At 41.4% G+C, this 23,051-nt stretch overlaps 2 protein-coding genes across 3 annotated transcripts in view; one reads left to right on the top strand and one right to left on the bottom strand.

Annotated features, from left to right (window-relative positions):
* Positions 1-20,364, bottom strand: LOC124118425 (tudor domain-containing protein 3-like). Of its 2 annotated transcripts, none has more exons than XM_046480534.2 (13): positions 20,324-20,364; positions 17,936-18,017; positions 16,822-16,887; positions 15,034-15,194; positions 13,270-13,411; positions 12,525-12,633; positions 11,280-11,431; positions 8,891-9,101; positions 5,825-5,944; positions 4,375-5,009; positions 3,738-3,842; positions 2,537-2,662; positions 1-2,108 (listed from the first exon to the last, which is right to left on the bottom strand). In XM_046480534.2, exons 1-13 carry the CDS (start codon positions 20,353-20,355, stop codon positions 1,842-1,844), a joined length of 2,208 nt encoding a protein of 735 aa, XP_046336490.1. In that variant the 5' UTR covers positions 20,356-20,364; the 3' UTR covers positions 1-1,841. The 2 variants fall into 2 exon arrangements, with proteins under 2 accessions (XP_046336490.1, XP_046336491.1); XM_046480535.2 differs by having other exon boundaries at positions 20,320-20,345.
* A 293-nt stretch (positions 20,365-20,657) lies between these two features.
* Positions 20,658-23,051, top strand: part of LOC124118433 (protein diaphanous homolog 2-like) — a 108,548-nt gene continuing 106,154 nt past the window's right edge. Inside the window, exon 1 of the mRNA XM_048387855.1 lies at positions 20,658-21,001. Within this exon, the coding sequence (XP_048243812.1) occupies positions 20,966-21,001 (36 nt within the window). The 5' untranslated portion in view covers positions 20,658-20,965. The remainder of the gene's footprint in view (positions 21,002-23,051) is intronic.

Here is a 23,051-nt window from a genome sequence, read left to right as displayed (position 1 = left end):
AATCGGGGCGAACCGGGATTCGAACCCACAATCATAGGTTTCAGGGTTGTCCAAGGGACGCAACTCTGCACAGCGAATTGTGGCGCCTTAGACAACTGGGCCACCCGTGCCCCCTTAATGACATTGAAGTAAAGGTAACTAAACATGAAATCATTGAGAAGAAACTTTCAAATTTAAGTCTCAAGCATGAGGTACAGTAGGCAAAACACATTGCTTTAGTGATAAGATTCAATTTTTCAGCATCAGCAACTAGAACTAGCCATTACCTTGTTATAGAATAGAAACTGTTTTAGTCTACAGCTACGGAGTCAAGCCCATCACTGACTATGGCTTAATCTACCACTGTCAGATATAAGACCTGATCATTTGTCAAAAAAATAAGTGTGTATCATTAACATGACCAGCAGATCCTTTCACAGCTAAGGAAAATAACTCTGTACAGTGAGCTGTTGCACCTTGGTTGACTGGGCATCAAACATGACAATGAACTGTTGAGGAAATCAATCTCACCTAAGGGAAGAATACAATAAAAAAGAACTTGAATATTTTGTGACCTTGAAATGAAATTCCTGATACATGTTCACTGTAACAGCATAGAAATCTTCAACTGATTGTATTTTAGTGTGTTTTCTATGTTCATTTTTTTTCATCCTTTACACTAGTCAACAGTCCCAACTGGAGGAGAAAAAAACAACAACCCTAAATTGAGGCATCAAGGAATATCTGGCAAAATGGTGTCTAAAAAAACAACACCATGTATGGTTTTAACCAAAACAAATAATTTTTTGCATCACATTTTATCTCCCAAACTCCTCTAAATCGGCAAACCTTCCCATCAAACAAATGTGATTATTAACTGATTATCAATAGTTGTATACTATATGCATGATTTTCAAGGTCAATATGTACCGGTAGTTGAAATTACAGGCAATGTCCTTTGGAAAAGTTGTAATATGTATCACTAAATCGTATTTGCAGAAATTGGCCTAAAATATCGTAACGATTCCGCCAAAATCGCAGTGGGTGTCACGTCTACATTTGATTCAACATGTGAAATAGCCGTCAAATCCGGAAACTAAGTACTTAATGGCCCTGTCACACTTCAACGTATAGCAGTAATATATGGCGACGTACGACACGCTGAAACACGCTATGGATCAGTTAGGTGTAAGTTGTATACGTCAAAAGCACGCTGGTATACGTTGTAGTACGCTGCGGCTTAAAAACACTTTAGTGCATGCACATAATTTTTGGTGTATGGGAACGTATTAAGGTATGAATGAAATGCTCTACATACGTTTACATACGTTTACATACGCCAGATACACGTTGCCCATACGGCCCGTTTCAGGCACCTTTCCCCTACGCTGAGCGCGCTAGTCATATGTTACTCATACGCTGGCCATACGCTTTTATACGCTGTCATAAGTTATGTATAAGTCAGTGATACGCTACTAATACGTTAGACATGCGTAACATATACAGTAAACTCTCGTCATGTATACACTATGGATACGCTAAAATCATGGTTTTTCGATGACAGCTCGACGTATGACAGCGTACTAACTGTTTTTTACAAGCTAGGTGCAAGTTACTCTACAACGTTGTAGTGTGACAGGGAAATAAATGAAAAACTGTCTTCTAGGAATAGTGACAGATTGGCCTATGGGGTAATGAACTGAAAAAAAAAAGATATCTAAATACAAAATTTCACTAAAGCATTCAGTCTGGACTGACACAACTGGACTCCACTGTCAATTTTGTGTAGAACAATGTCTTCAGCACTATATGAAATACATCCTGATAAATTAACACTGTATGCCGCCACGCAGCAGCCCACATCATGACTGGAACTGCCGGGCTTGGGGTTGGTAGTATTGTTGGGTTGGTCGGCGCTTGTCAGGGCGGGCTTGTCCCCCTTGGAAGCCGGCTCCATTACCGCTGCGTCGAAACTCCATGGAGTTGATTGGCCCTGCGAACCCGGCCTGGCCGGGGAAGGGGGGCGGGCCTTGCATGACCATTGCCCCTGCATTGTGAGGGGGGTTGTTGTAGTAGGATTGCTGACTCGGGGGGCCCTTGTGGTAATTACGCGAGTTGTTCGGGGGTTGCTGTTGAAAAGAAACAGAGAAAATAGTGTGTGTGTGCATCTGTCAAATTGATTTAGGCTGTGAAACAAAAGAATTCACATTCAAAATATATTTCCCAAATGGAGGGCAAGGGTGGCCCAGTCGTCTCAGGTGCTCGATTTGTTGTGCAGAGTTGCGTCCCTTGGGCACGCCAGAAACCTATGATTGTGGGTTCGAATCCTGCTTCGCCCCGATTATGTTTCATCCTCTTTTATTTACAGGCCGCCGTCAGGGCAAACCCACGAACACGGGTATGGTGCTGACAAACCTAGAAACATAATCGGGGCGAACTGGGATTCCAACCCACAATCATTGGTTTCTGGCGTGCCCAAGGGACGCAACTCTGCACAGCGAATCGCGGCGCCTTCGACGACTGGGCCACCCGTGCAGCTCCTGAGAGGTCAACTTACCCAAGTTTGCTGTGAGAGGGCTTCAATATCAGACAGCAGAACTTCCTCCATATTGCCATATTCCAGGAATGTCACAACACATGTTGCTCCATTGCTGGCAAAATCCTCAATGCGCGCCATGTAGAACTGCAACAGACAACCAGGACCTGTAGCCAGGAACTGTAGCCACTCACACAGCATTCCATGATGGGTGTGGGAGGACTGTGCGAGGCACATAACATTAAGGGCTCCAATTTTCTGAACCATTGAATACTTAGTGACATGTTATAACTCATTCATCTTCCCGAGGCAAGGGAGTTAACTGACTGTAAAAGCCCTGTTTCCACCCTTGCCGAACTAGGCTGGAATTTCTGGGCTTGATTGTAGCGCCTCCATTGGCTATTATGAGTTTATGTCCCTTCTATGTCCCTCCTACAGACCAATCAGATTCCACCTCCCACATCACTTACATTTGCTTCAAACAAAATGGCGGCGCCTGGTCAAGATGATCAGATTGATAATCAATATCTATATTGTCATAAATTGGGTCTTACTTCGCAAAGTGCATCAAATCACGTTAGCTTGATTAGAAACATGAAAGGATTTTTAAAATACCTGTTGACGGAGTTGGCGGTTCACATGCCTTACAAATCCTGCAATCGACTGAAATCTGCATGGCAGTTTACAAGAGGATGTCGATTCGTTATCGTGATTTTGATTGTTCAATGCATCGACGAGTTAGTCCCGGCAAAATGTAACTCCATTATTCCAGGCTGGTTTGGCGAGGATGGAAATTGGAAATTTATAGTCAGTTAACTCCCTTGCCTCGGGAAGTTGTCACTCATTCTGATTATTCAATACATATTTACTCCCTAACAGGCTCTTAATGGTGCTGTTGGAATTTGGAACCCTGGGACAGAAGCAAACATACACAGTGATAGTAACATTGTTTTTGTTTGTTTGTTGTTTAACGCCGCACTCAGCAATATTCCAGCTATATGACGGCGGTCTGTAAATAATCAAGTCTGGACCAGACAATCCAGTGATTGATATCATGAGCATTGAACTATGCAATAGGGTTACGATGACATGCATCAACCAAGTCAGCAAGCCTGACCACCCGATCCCGTTTGTCGCCTCTTACGACAAGCATGGGTTGCTGAAGATCTACTCCACCCCGGATCTTCATGGGTCGGAAACATTGTCCCCCGCCTGCACTCACCTGACTGTCCTCCCAGTACTTGGCCATGACCTGATCTCCCTTCCTCCACGAATGTCCTTCACCTTGTGGGGGACCCTCATGGCGATGTTGTTGTGACTGCTGTTGCTGTGAAACATGAAAGATGTGACCAGGCTATCATTCACAAACTAAAGCAAGTGTTATTAAGGGCAAGTGTAATGGTGGTTGACAGCATGAGCAACACTCAGTAGGGCACATGATCCCCAGGTCACATATTGTAACTCTCCAATCCTCCTGTTCTGTCCAAGAATTGCTTCAGAATTGCAGCTTTTTTGTATAACTTGCCCTAATGTTGACTGAATAAGTGAATGTTTTTTTACACTAGCCAGACATGTTCCAGGTTTTTCACAGCAGCACAGCCCTCTAAGTTTGTTTTTTGTTGGGGAGCCAAGTGGCTCCTAACATGATTACCTTAGGACCTTAAGATTTTAGGAACCGACAGATATCTAAAACAGATATTGTCACCAGTTATGTTTACTTTCAAGTAACCAAGTGCCGAGGAGGTGACAAATAAAGGTTGCCAATAAAGGATTGATTTGGGCACCAAAATGGTCTCTACTTAGCAGGCTGCAGTGACTGCTTGCCTGGTAACCTGCTCTTTTCATATATTTTCGTTTACCTCATATGGCTTCCTTGATCCATCTTGCTGTGACCTTGAACTTCTCTGACCTTGAGCTTGGCGACTGCCTCTTTGGTTGTCAAAACGGTTATCACGTCTGTCTTCTTGGTGGCCATCGTTTTTAGAATTGTGTTGTGAGTTTTGCCGACTATTATATCTATTTTCCTTGTATTCCTGCGGATCATTGTAATTGTATGATCCGGACTTTGGACGGGACTGGTTAAAATCTTTTTGACCACGTTCGTAAGCATTATAGCCTGACTGGTTGGACCGGGTTTGATTGTCTGTTCTCCGATGGGAATCCTCTCCCCGCTGAGTCCTCTCAGAATCAAAATTTGGGAACTGCTGACTAGAAGGTTTCTGTTGGTGGTAGCTTGGGCCATCTTGGCCGTGCCTCCCAGCTAACCTCGGTGGAAGATTCTGTTTGCGATTCTGAAAGTTTTGCCCTGAGAAGTCTTGCTGTTGAGATTGTTGATGGTGATGGTTTGGTGTGGACTTGTAGCCCCCTGACCTGCTGGAGTTATTTTCATAGTGAGGCCTGCCATTGGGCCCTGAGTTGCTGCGAGTTGAGCTGCTGTCTGTAGATGACTTGTTGTTGAAGGTGGGACGACTTGAGGCACTGGACGACTTCGACTCTGGAATATAAACTGACTGTGAGCAGGCTGTTTTAGGGGTTTAAGCTGATGTGTTTATTGGTGGGGAAGTGAGGTGAGGTGAGATGAAATGGGGTTTAACATCGCGTCAGAGATTATTGCACTCATATAGCGATGTGCATGCACGTGTGTGTGGCTGCTTGTACTAGTCCAGACTGATGCTGATTTATAGTGCTAGCCCACTGAGATACCATGCCACAGTTTAACATGAATACCCCACTCAGACACAGTATACTGACTCCGTGTCAACCAGTCCTTGTATTAGCCCCTTAATGCCGTGGGCCAGACAGGGTAACAACAAGTACCATCTTTTAACGTCTTTTGGTATGACGCGGCCGGGGATCGAACCCCGGACCTTCCGCTCTCCAGGCGGATGACCTACCTCTTGACCACGGAGGTGGTCTTGGAGCGACAAGAGATGACTAGAGTGAGTTGTGCCTAATGCCGCCTTTAACAGTATTCCAGTTATATTGCGGCGTGTCAGCTTAATGTGGGAGGAAAGCCCAAAGTGATGCAGGTCTTAGAAATTTACCACTTCGGTGAAACTAACGAGCACGGGTATGGAGCTGACAAACCTAGAAACATAACCGGGGCCAACCAGGATTCGAACCATAATCATAGGTTTCTGGTGTGCCCAAGGGACGCAACTCTGCACAGTGAGTTGTGGTGCCTTAGACAACTGAGCCACCCGTGCCCCTAGAGATAACTAGAAATGATTGACCAGGTTGATACCACACACTGGTTCTGTAAGTGATGAAGAAGTCTAGGGTAATTAAATTAATCATATATCACACTACCTTCCTTGACTGGAATCTTTGTTTCGAGGAAATCAAAGAGTGTGGCAGGACCACTCGGTCTGGATGATGCCCCACCCTCTTCATCCTCATCTCGGTCTCTCCCTCGACGGCCACGCCCACCTAAACAATCAATGTTAGTTAAGTTCACACAGCTGGCAAAAATGTTGCTGTCAAACTATCCTAAACATATTAAGGGAAGCAATGTAATTACAAACAAGAGTTTGCCACTAACGTGGCTATATCCCCCGCCCCTGTTGCAGAATTTATGACATAATTAAATCTAAACAAACCCTAACCTTTTTTAACCGAGGTGGAACTTGTCATGGAAATTGTAAAAAAAAGATGAGTTTGGAACCTAAGTCTATCTTGTTGCCATGGAAACGTAAAAAATAAATATTTCTAAAATTTCTAAATAGCAAAAGGCACCAGTTCAGCATGTACCTGACAGACCTGCAAAGTTTGATGAAAAAATATTGAACGGTTTATGTGTTATGCTCCGGAAACGAACCCTACCCTCACAGAACCTAAGTCCATCTTGTTGCCATGGAAACGTAAAAAATAAAAATTTCTAAAATATCTCAATAGCAAAAGGCAACAGTTCAGCATGTACCTGACAGACCTGCAAAGTTTGATGAAAAAAAATATTGAATGGTTTATGAGTTATGCTCCGGAAACGAAACGTGACGGACGGACGGAGCCCGTTTCTATATCCCCCGCCAACTTCGTTGGGCGGGGATAATTAGGTAATATTCTCAAATGTTAGGGTGACTATTAGGGCTATGTTCACGATTGAGGGTGATTGTATTGCAATAGTAGCCCTCACTATTGCAACAGTATTGCGATTGTAGTCAACTGTTGCCATAGTAGGAAACCAATGTCAAGACTTGATAATTATCTAAATCAAGGAAACACAAACTTGTTTGATAGGCATTACTTAGAAGTTGGCGGATGACAAGATAGACACAATTTTTATGGATAACAACTTCTTTAATACTGTAAAAAGCGACGTTTCGGTATAGATCCTTATACCGTTGTCAAGCAAGACTGAATGAGGGACATAGTGCAGAATATATATAGCAAGTGGAGGATTAACAGTAACAACATCTTACGTAGGTGAAACATCCCGCCCAATCAACACTAGAATCAAAGAGCATAAAACCTCCACCATCAAATCCGACAGCAAATCAGCCATCTCGGACCATATCATCAACTGTCCCAATCACATCATCAACTGGGACAACGTCCAAATCCTCGCCAACAACCTCCATGATTTCACCAAAAGAAAACTAACAGAAGCAGTCCACATTCGCCGCCACAACCCAACAATCAACAGAGATCATTTCATCCTAACCCGCCTACTATGAACTCATCAAACAATAATCACCTGTTTATTGGCTTCATGCCCCGTTGGCTTCTAGCTACCGTATATGACCGCGTATAAGCCGAATTTTGAGGACCAGAAAAAAGATTCTGTAGAAAGGGGTCGGCTTATCCACGGGATACACTTTCATGATAGTATTTTTCAGATCGTGATCGGTCAAAAACATCGCCTGAATGACGGTCCGTTAGATAACAACTTCCCGAAAGTTTGGAAGTTGCCACGACTAGAGACATTATTGTTATAAATTATCAATAAAGTTATTATTATACACCAATGTTGTCATTATTAAAAAAAAAGTTATGCATGTTACTACTTCCGATAATAAGTTTTCAATTGAATGTTCAAAGTTTATCATTCTTCGTAAACTCCGCGATCTTTACATGTAACAATATATGTAATTCACAGCTATAATATATAATCCCCAAATGAAATCGCCAATAGCTATTACGTACGTTTTGCAAAGTTCATAAATTGATAGTGAACAAGTGTCTACCTTTATTGAAAGAGGCAAATAAACAACTGTATCTGCGAGTTATTCCGTTCGCCATTTGCAAAAACATGTGATCAGCTGTTTCCTGTGACGTCACAAACGGTGACCACTGTGATTGCTTCCTGTTGTTTAAAGCAACACGGTACACAAGGAAATGAGCATTGATAATAACGGGCCGATTGGTATTGTCATGTTGTTTACACAAACATTTTCAAGTTGTGGGTGCTTAGCGATCGTGTTGGGAGTAGGGGCTTAATTCCTTTGTTTTCGAGAGATTAGTTTATTAAACTGGAGAAGCCTGTGAGTAAGTGATGGTCATTCAATGTGTTCATAGTATGATAGTTTATTTAATTCAATTGGATTAACATACAATAGTGGTGTAAGGGGGTTATAAAAGTTGGTATATTTTTACTGACTGACATTCTCATCATGAGTTTGAAACGAAAACGCCACGCTTACGATGCTGAATTCAAACTGCACGTCTTCGCACTAGCCGATATATTTTCTCACGGGATCATAATTCTATATGCACCGATTCACAAAATGGCGCTTCGTTGTTGATGGCAACATATAACGATCATTATGAGATTAAAAAAACCTACCTATGTTATCCCACTCATGTATGCCCTTGTTGTTACTGTTAATCCTCTACTGTTAATCCTCCACTTGCTATATATATTCTGCCCTCATTCAGTCTTGCTTGACAACGGTATAAGGATCTATACCGAAACGTCGCTTTTCACAGTATTAAAGAAGTTGTTATCCATAAAAATTGTGTCTATCTTGTAATGAAACACAAAATGAAAAAAGCACTGCCGACAATGTCAAACCTCAACCATTTTCCTTCCTGTCGCTACTCAAATTAAAAGGAAGTAAGTCTTATCTGAAGAAGTCGTAGTCCTTGCTTATCGACTCATTTGGCAGTAAAACATTTTTCTGATTCATAATTCATGTTTTATTGCAACTAATGGTGGCCACTGAACTGTCAACTGTTATGCATACTATCAACAATACTATTGAGTTATTAAATTGTTATTAATATTGTACAATCATAAGAATTCCATATATTGTTACACAAATAACATTAGTAAAAGATTTGCAAGAACTGTTAAAAATACAATCTCTTTGAGTAATTCCTAAATTATAAACTCTTCAATAATGTATATTTTACAAGCTGTGAACAAATCCACCACACCTTGTCTTGATTCCATTGGTTGTCGTCTTTCAAACTTATCTCCTCGATCCCCGCCTCGATCCCCTCCACGTCCAAGACCCCTGCCACCCCTTGAGATGAGGGAGCTGATGGCATCGTTGACGTTGCCATTGGTTTGCCGTAGTGCTGTGCTTGCCTGGTCTGGCGTGAAGCCCATCTCCACAATACGAGCAACATCTTTGTCACTCACAGGCTGCCAACAGAGATGTGGTGTTTTACCTCACTTGGTCTTTTTGCATCAACTATCAGTCTGAGACAAGCAGTAACTAATACACACCGTTCATCATCTTAGCATTTAAGAAACTATAAATCCCAACTGCCAATGGTATTTTGACTCTGTTGCAATACCCCAGCAAATGTCTTTGTCTTCCCCGCCTCTACAGCCTCATGTGTTTCATCCCCCTCACCGAATGTCTTTGTCTTCCCCTCCCGTAGAGCCTCTTCCATTTCATCCCCCCACCAAATGTCTTCCGTCCTCCCCTCCTGTAGAGCCTCACCCGTTTCATCCCCCCACCGATTGTCCTCCCCTCCTGTAGAGCCTCACCTGTTTCATCCCCCCACCGAATGTCTTGGTCTTCCCCTCCTGTAGAGCCTCTACCATTTCATCCCCCCACCGAATGTCTTCGTTTTCCCCTCCTGTAGAGCCCATGTGTTTTATCCCCCCACTGAATGTCTTCGTCTTCCCCTCCTGTAGAGCCTCACCCGTTTCATCCCCCCACCGAATGTCTTCGTCTTCCCCTCCTGTAGAGCCTCACCTATTTCATCCACCCACCGAATGTCTGTCTTCCACTCCTGTAGAGCCTCACCTGTTTCATCCCCCCACCGAATGTCTTCCCCTCCTGTAGAGCCTCACCTGTTTCATCCCCCCACCGATTGTCTTCCCCTCCTGTAGAGCCTCACCTGTTTCATCCCCCCACCGATTGTCTTCCACTCCTGTAGAGCCTCACCTGTTTCATCCCCCACCGAATGTCTTCCCATCCTGTAGAGCCTCACCTGTTTCATCCCCCCACCGATTGTCTTCCCCTCCTGTAGAGCCTCATCTGTTTCATCCCCCACCGAATGTCTTCCCATCCTGTAGAGCCTCACCTGTTTCATCCCCCCACCGATTGTCTTCCCCTCCTGTAGAGCCTCATCTGTTTCATCCACCCACCGAATGTCTTTGTCTTCCCCTCCTGTAGAGCCTCACCTGTTTCATCCCCCCACCGAATGTCTTTGTCTTCCCCTCCTGTACAGCCTCACCTGTTTCATCCCCCCACCAAATGTCTTTGTCTTCCCCTCCTGTAGAGCCTCACCTGTTTCATCCCCCAACAGAATGTCTTTGTCTTCCCCTCCTGTAGAGCCTCACCTGTTTCATCCCCCCACCGAATGTCTTTGTCTTCCCCCCCTGTAGAGCCTCACCTGTTTCATCCCCCCCACGGAATGTCTTTGTCTTCCCCTCCTGTAGAGCCTCACCTGTTTCATCCCCCCACCGAATGTCTTGGTCTTCCCCTCCTGTAGAGCCTCTACCATTTCATCCCCCCACCGAATGTCTTCGTTTTCCCCTCCTGTAGAGCCCATGTGTTTTATCCCCCCACTGAATGTCTTCGTCTTCCCCTCCTGTAGAGCCTCACCCGTTTCATCCCCCCACCGAATGTCTTCGTCTTCCACTCCTGTAGAGCCTCACCTATTTCATCCACCCACCGAATGTCTGTCTTCCACTCCTGTAGAGCCTCACCTGTTTCATCCCCCCACCGAATGTCTTCCCCTCCTGTAGAGCCTCACCTGTTTCATCCCCCCACCGATTGTCTTCCCCTCCTGTAGAGCCTCACCTGTTTCATCCCCCCACCGATTGTCTTCCACTCCTGTAGAGCCTCACCTGTTTCATCCCCCACCGAATGTCTTCCCATCCTGTAGAGCCTCACCTGTTTCATCCCCCCACCGATTGTCTTCCCCTCCTGTAGAGCCTCATCTGTTTCATCCCCCCACCGAATGTCTTTGTCTTCCCCTCCTGTAGAGCCTCACCTGTTTCATCCCCCCACCGAATGTCTTTGTCTTCCCCTCCTGTACAGCCTCACCTGTTTCATCCCCCCACCAAATGTCTTTGTCTTCCCCTCCTGTAGAGCCTCACCTGTTTCATCCCCCCACCGAATGTCTTTGTCTTCCCCTCCTGTAGAGCCTCACCTGTTTCATCCCCCCACCGAATGTCTTTGTCTTCCCCCCCTGTAGAGCCTCACCTGTTTCATCCCCCCACGGAATGTCTTTGTCTTCCCCTCCTGTAGAGCCTCACCTGTTTCATCCCCCCACGGAATGTCTTTGTCTTCCACTCCTGTAGAGCCTCACCTGTTTCATCCCCCCACCGAATGTCTTGTCTTCCCCTCCTGTAGAGCCTCACCTGTTTCATCCCCCCACCGAATGTCTTTGTCTTCCCCTCCTGTAGAGCCTCGGCTATAGTTGCTTGTCTCTGCTGCTCGAACTCGCTCTCTTCTGTCTTCTTATCCTTCTTGGAAGACTCCAAGGACTTAAAGTTCTCCTTCTTCTCTGGTGCTGGATACAAACAACTCAAACTTACAACCATCACACAGGAACAAGATGCTGACTAGGGAGTGAGGGAGGCTCAAGGTGACAGCAGTCATGATAAGGTCTTCGCATTGTGAAAATCAAAGCTCATTATATGTGTGTATTATCCACACACTGGTAGTCCAATACATATTCCAGTATTTTACTCATCAAGGAATACATTTGTGTAGGGAGGCCCTTTCCCAGGTTGACAACTATTTATTTAATTACAGTAAATCGTGAAATTAATGCGTCTCCAAAAGAATGCGACCGCTGGCCCCTAGCCAAAAATGTGACTCAATATGAATGCGACACCCCCTCCTCTCAAGCATCAGTGGATTTATATCTAAACAAAATGTCCTCTGTCAGGTTTACAGGAGAATCCTCACATTAATCCAATCACACACCAAATAACACCGCTTATTAGCGCTGAGTAGAGTACTTCAGCTAAAACAATACGTGCACGCTGGCTCGTGTCGGCCTTTGATGCAGTCGCAAAGAGCAAAGACACTGTGTTGGGTGGTGTCTGTTTAGACTTGCAGGTGTGATCAGTGATGACATGAGTGAGTAGAACGCTTGTCTTGACCCCAGCAGTGACAATTCACAGGATGTAATTAGTGTTTGAATGACATTGTTTATATACTTGTAACAAGTGCTGCTCAATAAACAGTGATGTTGAATACATAGTTGTTTGTTTTCAGCGTATGTCTAAGTTGGTATATCTGCTATCCAAAATGTCTTATTGTTGATATAAATGCGATGTTTAATAATGCGAGCAAAGACCACTCGCATTTATCACATTTAATTCACGCCCACATTAATATCAAAATTTACAGTATATACTAGTTTGAACAATAAAGAAAAAACACAACTGCCTGCCGCCACTAAATTTTCAAAACCATTGCCTGAGAACCAATTCTTTTATTTTTTAAGCCTTAAGTGTGTTCATATGGTCATCAGATTTTATTTGTCCCTGTTTCCCCCACTGGCTTAAAATAATAATACTCATCATAGTAATGATTTCATAATGATTCCAAGAGTGCCCATGGGGACCTGGAACTAAATGTGTTTGTTGTCTCACCTCTATGACCGGGATTGTAGTCATTTGATGGCATCTTCTTTCCAAATGGAACAAACAAAGGTGGCCCGCCTTCAGTCTGCACACCCGATCTAGACTGTTTGGCCAGTTTCTGCCATTGAAAAAATAAATAAATATATCTATAAATTCCAAAACCTAACACTGAAAGTTCTTCATGAAATTGATTAAACATTGCGATTATCAAAATGTTAGAAAATAAATATCTGAACCCGGATTCGAACCCACAGTCTGAACCCAGGTTTCTGGCAGAATGGATAAACGAGAATGGCATGTACAACTGAGATTGTAATGTGGCAGTTAACCTATAGTGCTTAACAGGCAGCTTGGGTTGTATACTCCCCAGGGAGCTGAGAATGATAAACGAGTGCACACTGATAAATTGACCCGGGTAATAATGTTAGCGCTTTGAGCATGCACCGAAAGAAGGGAGTCTAGTGCAATGTAAGTACACATTATTGTTATTATTATTATTACAAAATTCCATAGCTTCGAGAAATATTTATCTTGTTCATTGTTCAATGCTGCACTCAGCAATATTCAAGCCATACCCAATCCAATGGATGATATTATGAGCAACAATCCATGCTGCTGATGTTCAATGACAATCAACCAAACCACCGAGTCCGACCACCTAATACATTTAGTCGCCACGATGACTAGAACTGGTTTCTGGGTACCTGGCCTAACCCAGAATCCCCACGCAGTTCTTGAAATAAGCACCACTCACTCGCTTCAGTTCCCATGTCTCCACCAACTTCTCTACTTTCCCTCCAAGACACCGGAAGTTCTTGTTAGTCAGTAACAGGAAGTTATTCTCGACATCAACAGCGCCCTCCAGCATCACCTTGGTGCCAGGAGGAGTTCCAAGGCTGCAACAGAAGTGTTGGACGTCAACCATGTACTCACATACCCAAACTTACTTTCTCTGTTGAGAGCAGGGATCCGGAAACCGTCATATGCGCCGGACATGTCCGATTGGGAATCTCAAATGTCCGTTTTAAAATATTGCTTACCGGACATTTTAAAAAGTATTGTCCGGACATTCTTAAATTTTGACCGGACATGATCAACAGTTAGGACTGAGCAGTTTCTGTCTGCAGTTGCAACACAATGAAGATTAACTACACTGACAAGCCTTGTTTGTTTTGATTGCTGTAAATACATCGTACCTACATGATAGTCCAATCTATCAATCACTGTAATAGGCAATAAACTGAGTTGACACTGATTAATCGAGGATTAATTACTGAAAACATCTTGTTAATTTGAGTGAAAGGTGTTTACAACTGGACCTTGCAATACCTTGCATCATCGATGTACCTCATTATCCTCACAATGCTACGATACGTAACCTCAGACAAGAAGCGAAAGCGTGACGACAGCCAGTCGACCGGATCTGCCAGACCCTCAAAGTCTGGACGATCATTTTGTAAGTCTTGGCTAACGACTTTCACTTGGTTGACATACAATGAGGATTTGCAGATTTTATTGTTTTCAGTAGCTAGTCGTATCTTGATTGACCGCCATTTTGCTTTCTCGGACGATCGATATCCAATTTTTTTATGGTCAATAATTAAGTACAGATGAAAAAAGTATTCAAATAACTATTGTTATTTTAGTATTTGTGATAAAATTATCTGTCTTGTTTTTAAAAAAATCTTTAGTTTAAAAAAACCCTTTTCCTGTGAGGTCATGTGATAACCAAATATGGGATAATAGTCTCGATCCAAATGTTACAACGCGTACACTTGAGCAGACTTATGAATATAACTCATGAATATTAATGAGACCGTTCACTACGTTAACAGATCGTTATTATAACAGAAACAAACGTATTTTTTCCATGTAAATCTAAAATGATATTATTTGTTATTAATTGTCCGGTGAATTAAACAATTTAAATTGAAACAATTCATAATTCATCATATTATGAATACGTAAACTTGTAATGTGTGTGAAAAGTCGTACTAAAATACGCTATTTGAAGGGGGCGTGGCCTAAATGCAAATGTCCGATTGGGATTTTAAATTTTCCGGACCCCTGGTTGAGAGGCTTCTCACCGGCATCACTAGTTGAAACCCATTTCAGTTACATCACAATTATACAAAAATAATGAGTTAGTGAATTGGGGATAACATCTCTTTGAACAGTATTTCAGTTATATCACAGCGTGTCAGCTTAATGTGGGAGAAAGCCTGTAGTGATGCAGGTCATGGACGTGTCCCACTTTGGTAAAAGCCAGCACGGGTATGGTTCTGACAAACCTAGAAACATAACCGGGGAGAATCGGGATTAGAATCCACGATTATACGTTTCTGGTGTGCTCAAGGGACATAACTCTGCACAACAAATTGTGGCCTCTTAGACGACTTGGCCATCCGTGCCCCCTGCGAAACTATAGTATTTAGTAAAATGACATTCTCTTGGTTAATGTACCCCCGACATCAATGCACACTCAGTGAAACTGTGTCCCATACGTGGGATTCCTTACTTGATGTTTTTGAGGTTCTCTATTTCAATGGCTGTGCAGTTGATGTGACCATCAGTCAGTGACAGACGGAGAAGACGAGGAGCAGTTTGAGATTCCTCATTTTCTTTGGGGGCCGAGATGTTCCGTAGCTTCATCAACTGCAGCACTGCCGGCCCCTGAATCTGTATACAAAACAATATTGAATAAACAACACAACGTCACACAACATTTTGTTCTTTTCATTTATAGAATGTCAATTATCTTTTATTTTATAGTTCATGTTGTAACATGAACAACATGTTCTGCTTGTTACACACTTATACCAAAATGATATTTCACTAAAGATTATTCACAATTCTAATACCTCTCAATTAGAGGCCCCTGCGACCCATGAAGATCCAGGTTAGAATTGGTCTTCAGCAACCCATGATTGTTGTAAGAGGCGACTAGCGGGATTAGGTGGTCATGCTCGTTGACTTGGTTGATACATGTCATTGTAACCCAATTGCGTGGATCGATGCTCATAATATCAATCACTGGATTGTATGGTTCAGACTTGAATATTTACAGACCGCCGTCATATAGCTGGAATATTGCTGAGTGCGGTGTTAAACAACAAAGAAAGGAAAGTGTCTACTGGCAGAGTCCAACCACCTAATGCACACTAATGCATGGCGACATTATCAGCCACTCCCTAGAGACTGAATACACAATCTCATTAAAGTCATTAAAATCTTAGTTTTCGCTACCCCTAAACAAAGATCTGAGGACATCCCACGTCAGAACGACCTCTCGCGAACTTTGACCGATCAATGAAATGACTGACAAGAAATCGACATTAGCCAATCAGAAGGCAGCTTTCTCGAGCTTTACGACACTAGTTTCAAACTGGCGACTACACTTCGAAACATATTTATTCTCGGTTAAAAAATTTAAAACTGATAAAAAGAACATTCTGGAATGGCTTACAGATGGCCTAGATTGTATGGATATAATCATAAAACCTGTAACAGTCGTTCGGAATACCCTCCGTTTAAACATTTCAAGGTTGCATGATCAGAAAACACATTCCGTCTGTCACTTTCATGATCTTGTAAGCGACGCTCTGATTGGTTGAATGAAAGGTCGTTCTGACGTGACCCGTAACGGGATGTCCTCAGATCTTTGTTTAGCGATAGCGAGAACTAAGATCTGATTTTAATGAGATTGCTGAATACACAACCAGGTAGAAATCATAGGGACTTAACTGGACCTGCTCAGAGGCAGATATTTGGTCCCAAGTCTGCAGTGAATGTCAACAAAAATGTCCTCATTGGTTCAAAAAGATGTTTATGAGTTAATAGACAAAACTAATGTTACGTCTTTGCAGCAGTGGCCTATATTTCACTGATACCAGGACCAACAAAGAGAAAAAAATTAATGCTAAGACTGACATTATTACATTGAAGGAGTGAGTGAGTTGGGTTTAACGCTGCTTTTAGCAGTATTCCAGTTATATCACGGCGTGTCAGCTTAATGTGGGAGGAAAGCTCGAAGTGATGCAGGTCTCAGATGTTTACCACTTCAATGAAACCCACGAGCACTGGCATGGTGCTGACAAACCTAGAAACATAATCAGGGCAAACCGGGAATCGAACCCACAATCATAGGTTTCTGGCATGCCCAAGGGAGGCAACTCTGCACAGTGAATTGTGGCGCCTTAGACGACTGGGCCACTCGTGCCACCCCCCTCATGAATGAACCAATATATACACATAATGCACCAAAATAATTTCAAACAATATGATGAAAAGTTGATGGAAGACGTACATAGTCCAGTCTGCCCTTGTGTAGCTCCTCCGGCAGCCATTTATCTCCCACATCCCGCAAGTCAGTCTGCAAACAAGTAATATCAATTCATGTTCTCATTGATGTTTCCTGTGTGTCATATGTGTCTCTGTATGAGTTTATCTATCTGATGTGCTTCATGGAACACATGTTAAGTGTATTTATTTGTTATAGATGTTTAAGCAACTACATTCCGGTAAGGGTTGATGTAATAAATTTCATCTATGTTTCAATGTGGACACTGACAGCTAAACACAAACAAATACTTATTTTGATAATTGATAGAAAACAAAATGCACTGATATCAACAAAATATCAAAATAAAAATGGAATATTACATTGAGAACAGCCCCCTAACAGATGAATATATTATTTTTGGGGGGTCAACATACAAAAAAAATGTGATGTTCGTTTGCTCACAACAAAAATATTATTTTTTTCAGAAAACCAACATTTTTAGTCAAACAGTTTTTTTTAAATTTGCAAAATAATGAAAGGCTAGTCTGTAAAACAACATTTAAGAATTGACTTTCACTTTGTGTGAGTTCATTGGAGTATGAACCTTCATATAGTGAGGGCCAAACTGTATGAACGTCGGAGCTTGCGATTTTATTTAGTATGTGTGACTTCATGCTTACACTGGCCATACAACAACCAGCTCTATCGCAGAATAAAATAGTTCCTCAAAGAAAGAGGTGACTTGAGCGTATTTATGCACAACTTCCTTTTCAGAGACATCTGACCCAACACATGTATTCAAATAATATAACGATTAGATGAGAAAAGTCTTTTAAGAACTATCTCAGTAAGTCAGTCACAATGACAGTGCCTCGTAGAAGATTTACATCAAGTACAAGATGTCAAAATGGCCGACACGAAAAACTTGACGGGAGAGAATTCGAAAGTTGTTAATGAACCTGTGGCGGTTACATGTTTTAGTCATCATGGATCAATTGGCCGATCATTGAAAGGTGCTTAAAGATAAACACTAAGGTAAATTCATTGAATGCTGTAGACAGTGATAGGAAGGAAAACATGCATGTCCTCATACATCGTATAAAGCATATAAAGGATTTATAAGATATACAAAACGTACATCAATGGCTGTTTTGATGAGCTGATCCACTCCTCTTTTCCCATTTTGTTCTAGCTCTGCGATGCCTTCTGCTGTCAGATGCCTGTGAAAATATACAGTGGAATCATTTTGGATGGAATCATCATCGATTGCTTATAACAAGCAATCTAATTTCAGAAACTAAGAAACTAACATATTTAGTCCACTAGTCCTTATAATGATAACATAAAGCAAAACACTTAAAAAGGAAAATTCTACTTGTCCTTATGATTCCTTAACTATTGGGCAGTTTGGCAAGGACTAGAGGACTAGTGCCAATTTCTAACGCTGACTTATCAATCATTGGTGATGATTGCATTTGTTACATTTTTTTTCAATTTACATGTCCAAGAACCGTCTCATCCCTAACATGTTAAAAATGCCTGTTTGCTTCCACACTGAACATGCTGAAGAGTGTGTTAATATATGTCATGAATACATCTAAAAAAAGAATGAACTTTTCAAAAAAACAGTTGATATTGTTTTTGAATAACATTTTCTCCATAACTGATTTCCCCAAAATTTTACAACTGATCCTTGCACTGGTACAGGTAAACTGATCTATCGTCAATTAATATCTAACCATCACTCAAATTAATTCTGATAACTTTACTGCAAAAGAATTGCTCTTTTAAGTTGTTTTCTCTATATAATATGACATATGTTTCAATTAGCATCAGAACAATTTACCTATTGTGTGAGTGTGTTAGTTAAAGCTGTATCAGAAAGTTTGGAACCATTATAACCAGGGTATTTTGGAAAAAGGGTTTTTTAATATTTACTTAAAATGTAGTTTACTAAATTGAGCTTTTGGGTAGAATTTGGATGCATATGAGAGAAGTGACCGTACGGGGTGAGGGCATAACCCCCAGGACATATGATTATTGATTTTGCTTCTCTTAGTGATAGAGATGGCTTTTCATTAATCTGAGGAAATTGGTAGAATACGGTCTTGTAGTATAAGGAAATGAATCTGATGGGACAGAAGTTGGTAAGTCCGGATGGGATCAAATATTTCTGTAAGCTACTACTGACTGGAATGTCTAAATGACAGGTTTCATTTGAGTCACAATCTGACAGAGTATTTGGTTTACATCTTGGGTTGTTTGAAGTTGTGGATATGTTCGGTTGACCAATGATTTGACCATTAATTTGGGAAATTAGTTGAGTGTTTGGTTAGAAGAACTTGATAGAAGAACTGATTGGAACGGAAATTGGGGTTCATATGGAGGTGAGCGTTAGGACTCATTTCACATGACGTCAAATACTATTTCGGTGTGAGGAGCAAAAATTATCATGAATAGTATTTAGTGAGTTGTCCGAGAGTGGTGCGGGGAGTCGGGAGCAGACAGCTGAACAGAAAGGTTCACTGTGGTTTTGGGATCCCGAGTCAGAAAAGACGTAGAGTTAACGTTCATCAGAAAAACCATCAGGCTATTCAACCATCATCTAGGTATGTGTTGTATTTATATCAGGCAACAACAAGAACTAATCTGAGGACCATGTGTACATATTTATGATTAATTCTATCATAAATAAAAAGAGGCTGGAGCCAACCATCTGACTTGTGATTTTCAAGAGAGCTACATCATCCCTAGAACCAAGGAGCAGTTGATAAGTAGAAGTGACCATAGGTAGAAGGGTAATGTACCCGGAACCTAAGGTTACACCATTCTTGCAGCAAGTCAGAAAAAGTTTTTGAGGTAGTTTTTTTCACATGAATGGTTGGACCTACAAGTGAAATATTTGGAATCAAGAACTTTTTTCTGCTGATGTTGCCCAAGATCTATCATCTTTAATCTAAAAAAAAACACATCTGACAAATGAGTGGCGAATTTTAATGTCATTATGTCATGAATATATTAGCTATGGTCAATTATTTTGAACGGAAAGTTGGAAATCTGTGTGTTGAGATTCAGTTGAAGCGCCAAATGTGTTCATGCTGATAAGAATATTTTGAGAACGTCATTTAAATTTAGGTTTTCTGTAACTAGGCCTAATTGTGCAGTCACAAGCAAACATTTCAAGTGATCTGGCTAAAGCAAAGCATCACTGAGGTGTGTGGGCAAGCAAATTCTGAGGGCAAGCACTGTCCTAAAAAAGTCAACAGTATTACTTTCAATAACTGAGTAATTGCAGTCACATGTCCTCAAAGGAACTCTTCTACCGTTCTGTCATGCACCTTCTAAAGTAAAAGTTGCTAAGTCAGAAATTCTACACATTCCTATTCTGGGCAAGTATAACTACACGGCGACGCAAAATAACTGTGGCTTTTCATAAATACAGACAAGTAAATGGAAAGAATGCACATGCTCATGTGTCACACACACGTGTACTTTTCTTCCTATAATTTTTATAATGCACACCTACCATCCCCTACGAGCCAATTCATCACCCGCCATATTTCTTCCACGAAGTAAAGCTTAATTTCATTGGTGAAAATTAAATGCAATGATCCGCAGCAAACGATTGTAAAAAATAAATTGGGAAGTTAGAAAGCTGATAGTTTTCATAGAGATGCTCCATAAAATTCCCATCCCTTTTTCAAATTAGCAACATATAAGCAAGAAAAGATTAATATGTTTTCCCGCAGCAATAGCAGGTGTCCCACCCAGTTGTAAAACATATTTTGATTGGATGATTATTTTTGTTGATAACGTTTCATTGGACACGAATGACCTTTGACCCGAGACTTGTAAATTTCTGAAAATGGCGGAAAGGGATGACTAACTGGGAAGTGAACTGTTCTTGAAACACCCGTTGTTCTTTGGTGAAAGGAGACATTTACTAAGCTGACAGCAATCGACATTATTGCAATTGCAGAGTCGATCCTACACTTATGTGTAGTGTTTGAGTGGATTTTAGCAATTGCTATGAGCGGTTATGTGCACTGATTAAACTGAAAGCCAAACACGCTGCTTACGATGAAGTAGTGAAGGCACACCTACATTTGGCGCAGCTGCGTCTGTTAAACTTGATTACTGAATAAATTGGAGCTATTACACGTTGAAGATGGACAGGAAGGAAAAGGATAAGAGAAACAGTTTTGTAAGTAGACCACATCAATATTTAAGCTTCAAGACATCTGTTTATTGTTGACATTGGTTAATTTGAACTGTCATTGTGACAATGACAACGATGACTTTCCAAGTTGCTAGTCATTGTTTTTGTTCTATATAACGCTTTTGTCTGCATACTTGAGTTGTGCAGTGTAACCTTCGTGAAGTTAAACAGTTAAGTTTGGGCCAGTTAATTTGTGTAAATAATGTCAGAGAAGGAATAAATGTCGGATATGTATGGTGTTTATTGTTTGCATTGACAAATTGTGAAGTATCATTGTCGAAGATACGATCTTTCCCTTCCAATATTTTTTATGAAGCCCTGTGACATGTTTAGCACATGAACAAGTTTTAATGTAATTTCTAAAATCGAAGTTTAGGATACCTTGTTATGATTTTGAGTGGGTGTTGGTGTCGGCTTGTGGTATAAACATTCACTCATTCAGCTGATTATCCACGTTTAACATGTAATTCCCACATGGATGTGTAACACCCATTCTCCGTGTGCACCTTTGCCCACCATGGGGAATGAGTGAGTGAGTGAATAATTATTTTGTCAGTCAGCAATCCTACAGTTGTGTGCATTATGACATGGAGGCCTGTAATAAGTGTAAATAATAAAATCAGTGCCAGAAAAAAACTGGTTGATAGCATGATGAACAATCAATGCCATCTTGTAGAATGATGTATAAATGCAAACTCCATATGTGAGGTATAATAGTCAGCTCTTACAACAAGCAATTAATGCAAGTGTTAGTGGGGACAAATAACAACAGATTATTATTGCCCATGTGATGATATCATGTAACATGTCACTATTGTTTACATTGAAATATTGATATTTAGCATATATTTACTTCTATACCTTGAGTCCTGGGCCCTGATTTAGAGTAATGCTGACCTCAGTCAGTCATTAGAAAAACCTTGTCACTGCACGGTGGATGTGAAATTTTGGATCGTGTATGGCTTGAGATTGGAAACAGACACCAAATATATACAGAATGCACCCACCATGCCCACAGGGATCTCAAAAATTTGTTTGCTTATTTAGGAATGAATGTTACTGTTTTTATTTGGTATAACTTAAGAAGATTTATTTCTGTATGTAAACTTCATGATCCTCTCATGCTTTATCTGTTTATCACTTTTAGAACCATTTCAGTACTGTGTTCCAATTTTTGACAATTCCCTGGGACCCCAATTTGTTAACCTGGGACACCTACAATTAAATGTTTTGAGCCCCTGGAACCACAAAGTAAATAAACCAGATTATTGACATATATATATCCCTGCTTGTTATACAGTAATAGTATTGGCTATATATATACTACTCAAAAGACGTTAAGGATCACCTGATTCTTTCATTTTACTATAGTTAATCGCTCATGTCTTGACAGATTAACCTTACCATTATGAAAGAATCGGGTGATCCTTAACTTCTTTTGAGTAGTATATTTTCTCAGAAAGGATGCAAAAATTTTAAGATATGGTTGTGAAAACAATGGTACAAGGTGCATTTCTTTTTGTAATTGGTCACCAATAACCTTTGATTTAGAAATTTAGTAGTTCAAGCATAAGTTCATAGCATCAATGGCCCTGGTTTGAGCCCCATGTAGGTGTGTACACTGTGTGAGGCCCATTTCTGGTGCCCCCTACTGGGACTATTTGTAAAGCAATGTAACGCCATACTCACTTCCTCGCTCACTCATATAGTGTAAGACCTGACTAACTTGTCATGTGACCGCCTCCGTGGTCCAGTGGTAGAGCGTCCGCCCGGAGAGCGGAAGGTCCAGGGTTCGATCCCAGGCCGCGTCATACAAAAAGACGTTAAAAGATTTTACTTGTTGTTACCCTGTCTGGCGCTTGGCATTAAGGGGCTAAAACAAGGACTGGTCGGCTCGGAGTCAGTATACTGTGTCTGAGTGGGGTATTCATGTTAAAGTGCGGCATGGTATCTCAGTGAGCTAGCACTATAAATCGGCATCAGTCCGGACTAGTACAAGCAGCCACACACACACATACACGTGCATGCACGTCGC

This window comes from Haliotis rufescens, unplaced genomic scaffold (genome assembly GCF_023055435.1).
Source record: "Haliotis rufescens isolate VD_foot unplaced genomic scaffold, xgHalRufe1.0.p SCAF_7, whole genome shotgun sequence".
Lineage (NCBI taxonomy): Eukaryota > Metazoa > Mollusca > Gastropoda > Lepetellida > Haliotidae > Haliotis > Haliotis rufescens.
The sequence above is the reverse complement of the archived record's forward strand: the minus strand, read 5'-3'. Positions and strand labels throughout refer to the sequence as shown.

What these genes read in the sequence shown, in the direction of transcription:
- LOC124118425 (XM_046480534.2), bottom strand. Translation starts at nt 20,355, where the DNA reads ATGGCGGGTGATGAATTGGCTCGTAGGGGATG. An exon ending in AAAGATTCCAGTCAAGGAAG is followed by an intron (nt 5,010 to 5,824) that starts GTAGTGTGATAT and finishes TTTATATTCCAG; the next exon opens with AGTCGAAGTCGTCCAGTGCC. An exon ending in GATCAAGGAAGCCATATGAG is followed by an intron (nt 3,843 to 4,374) that starts GTAAACGAAAAT and finishes CATGTTTCACAG; the next exon opens with CAACAGCAGTCACAACAACA.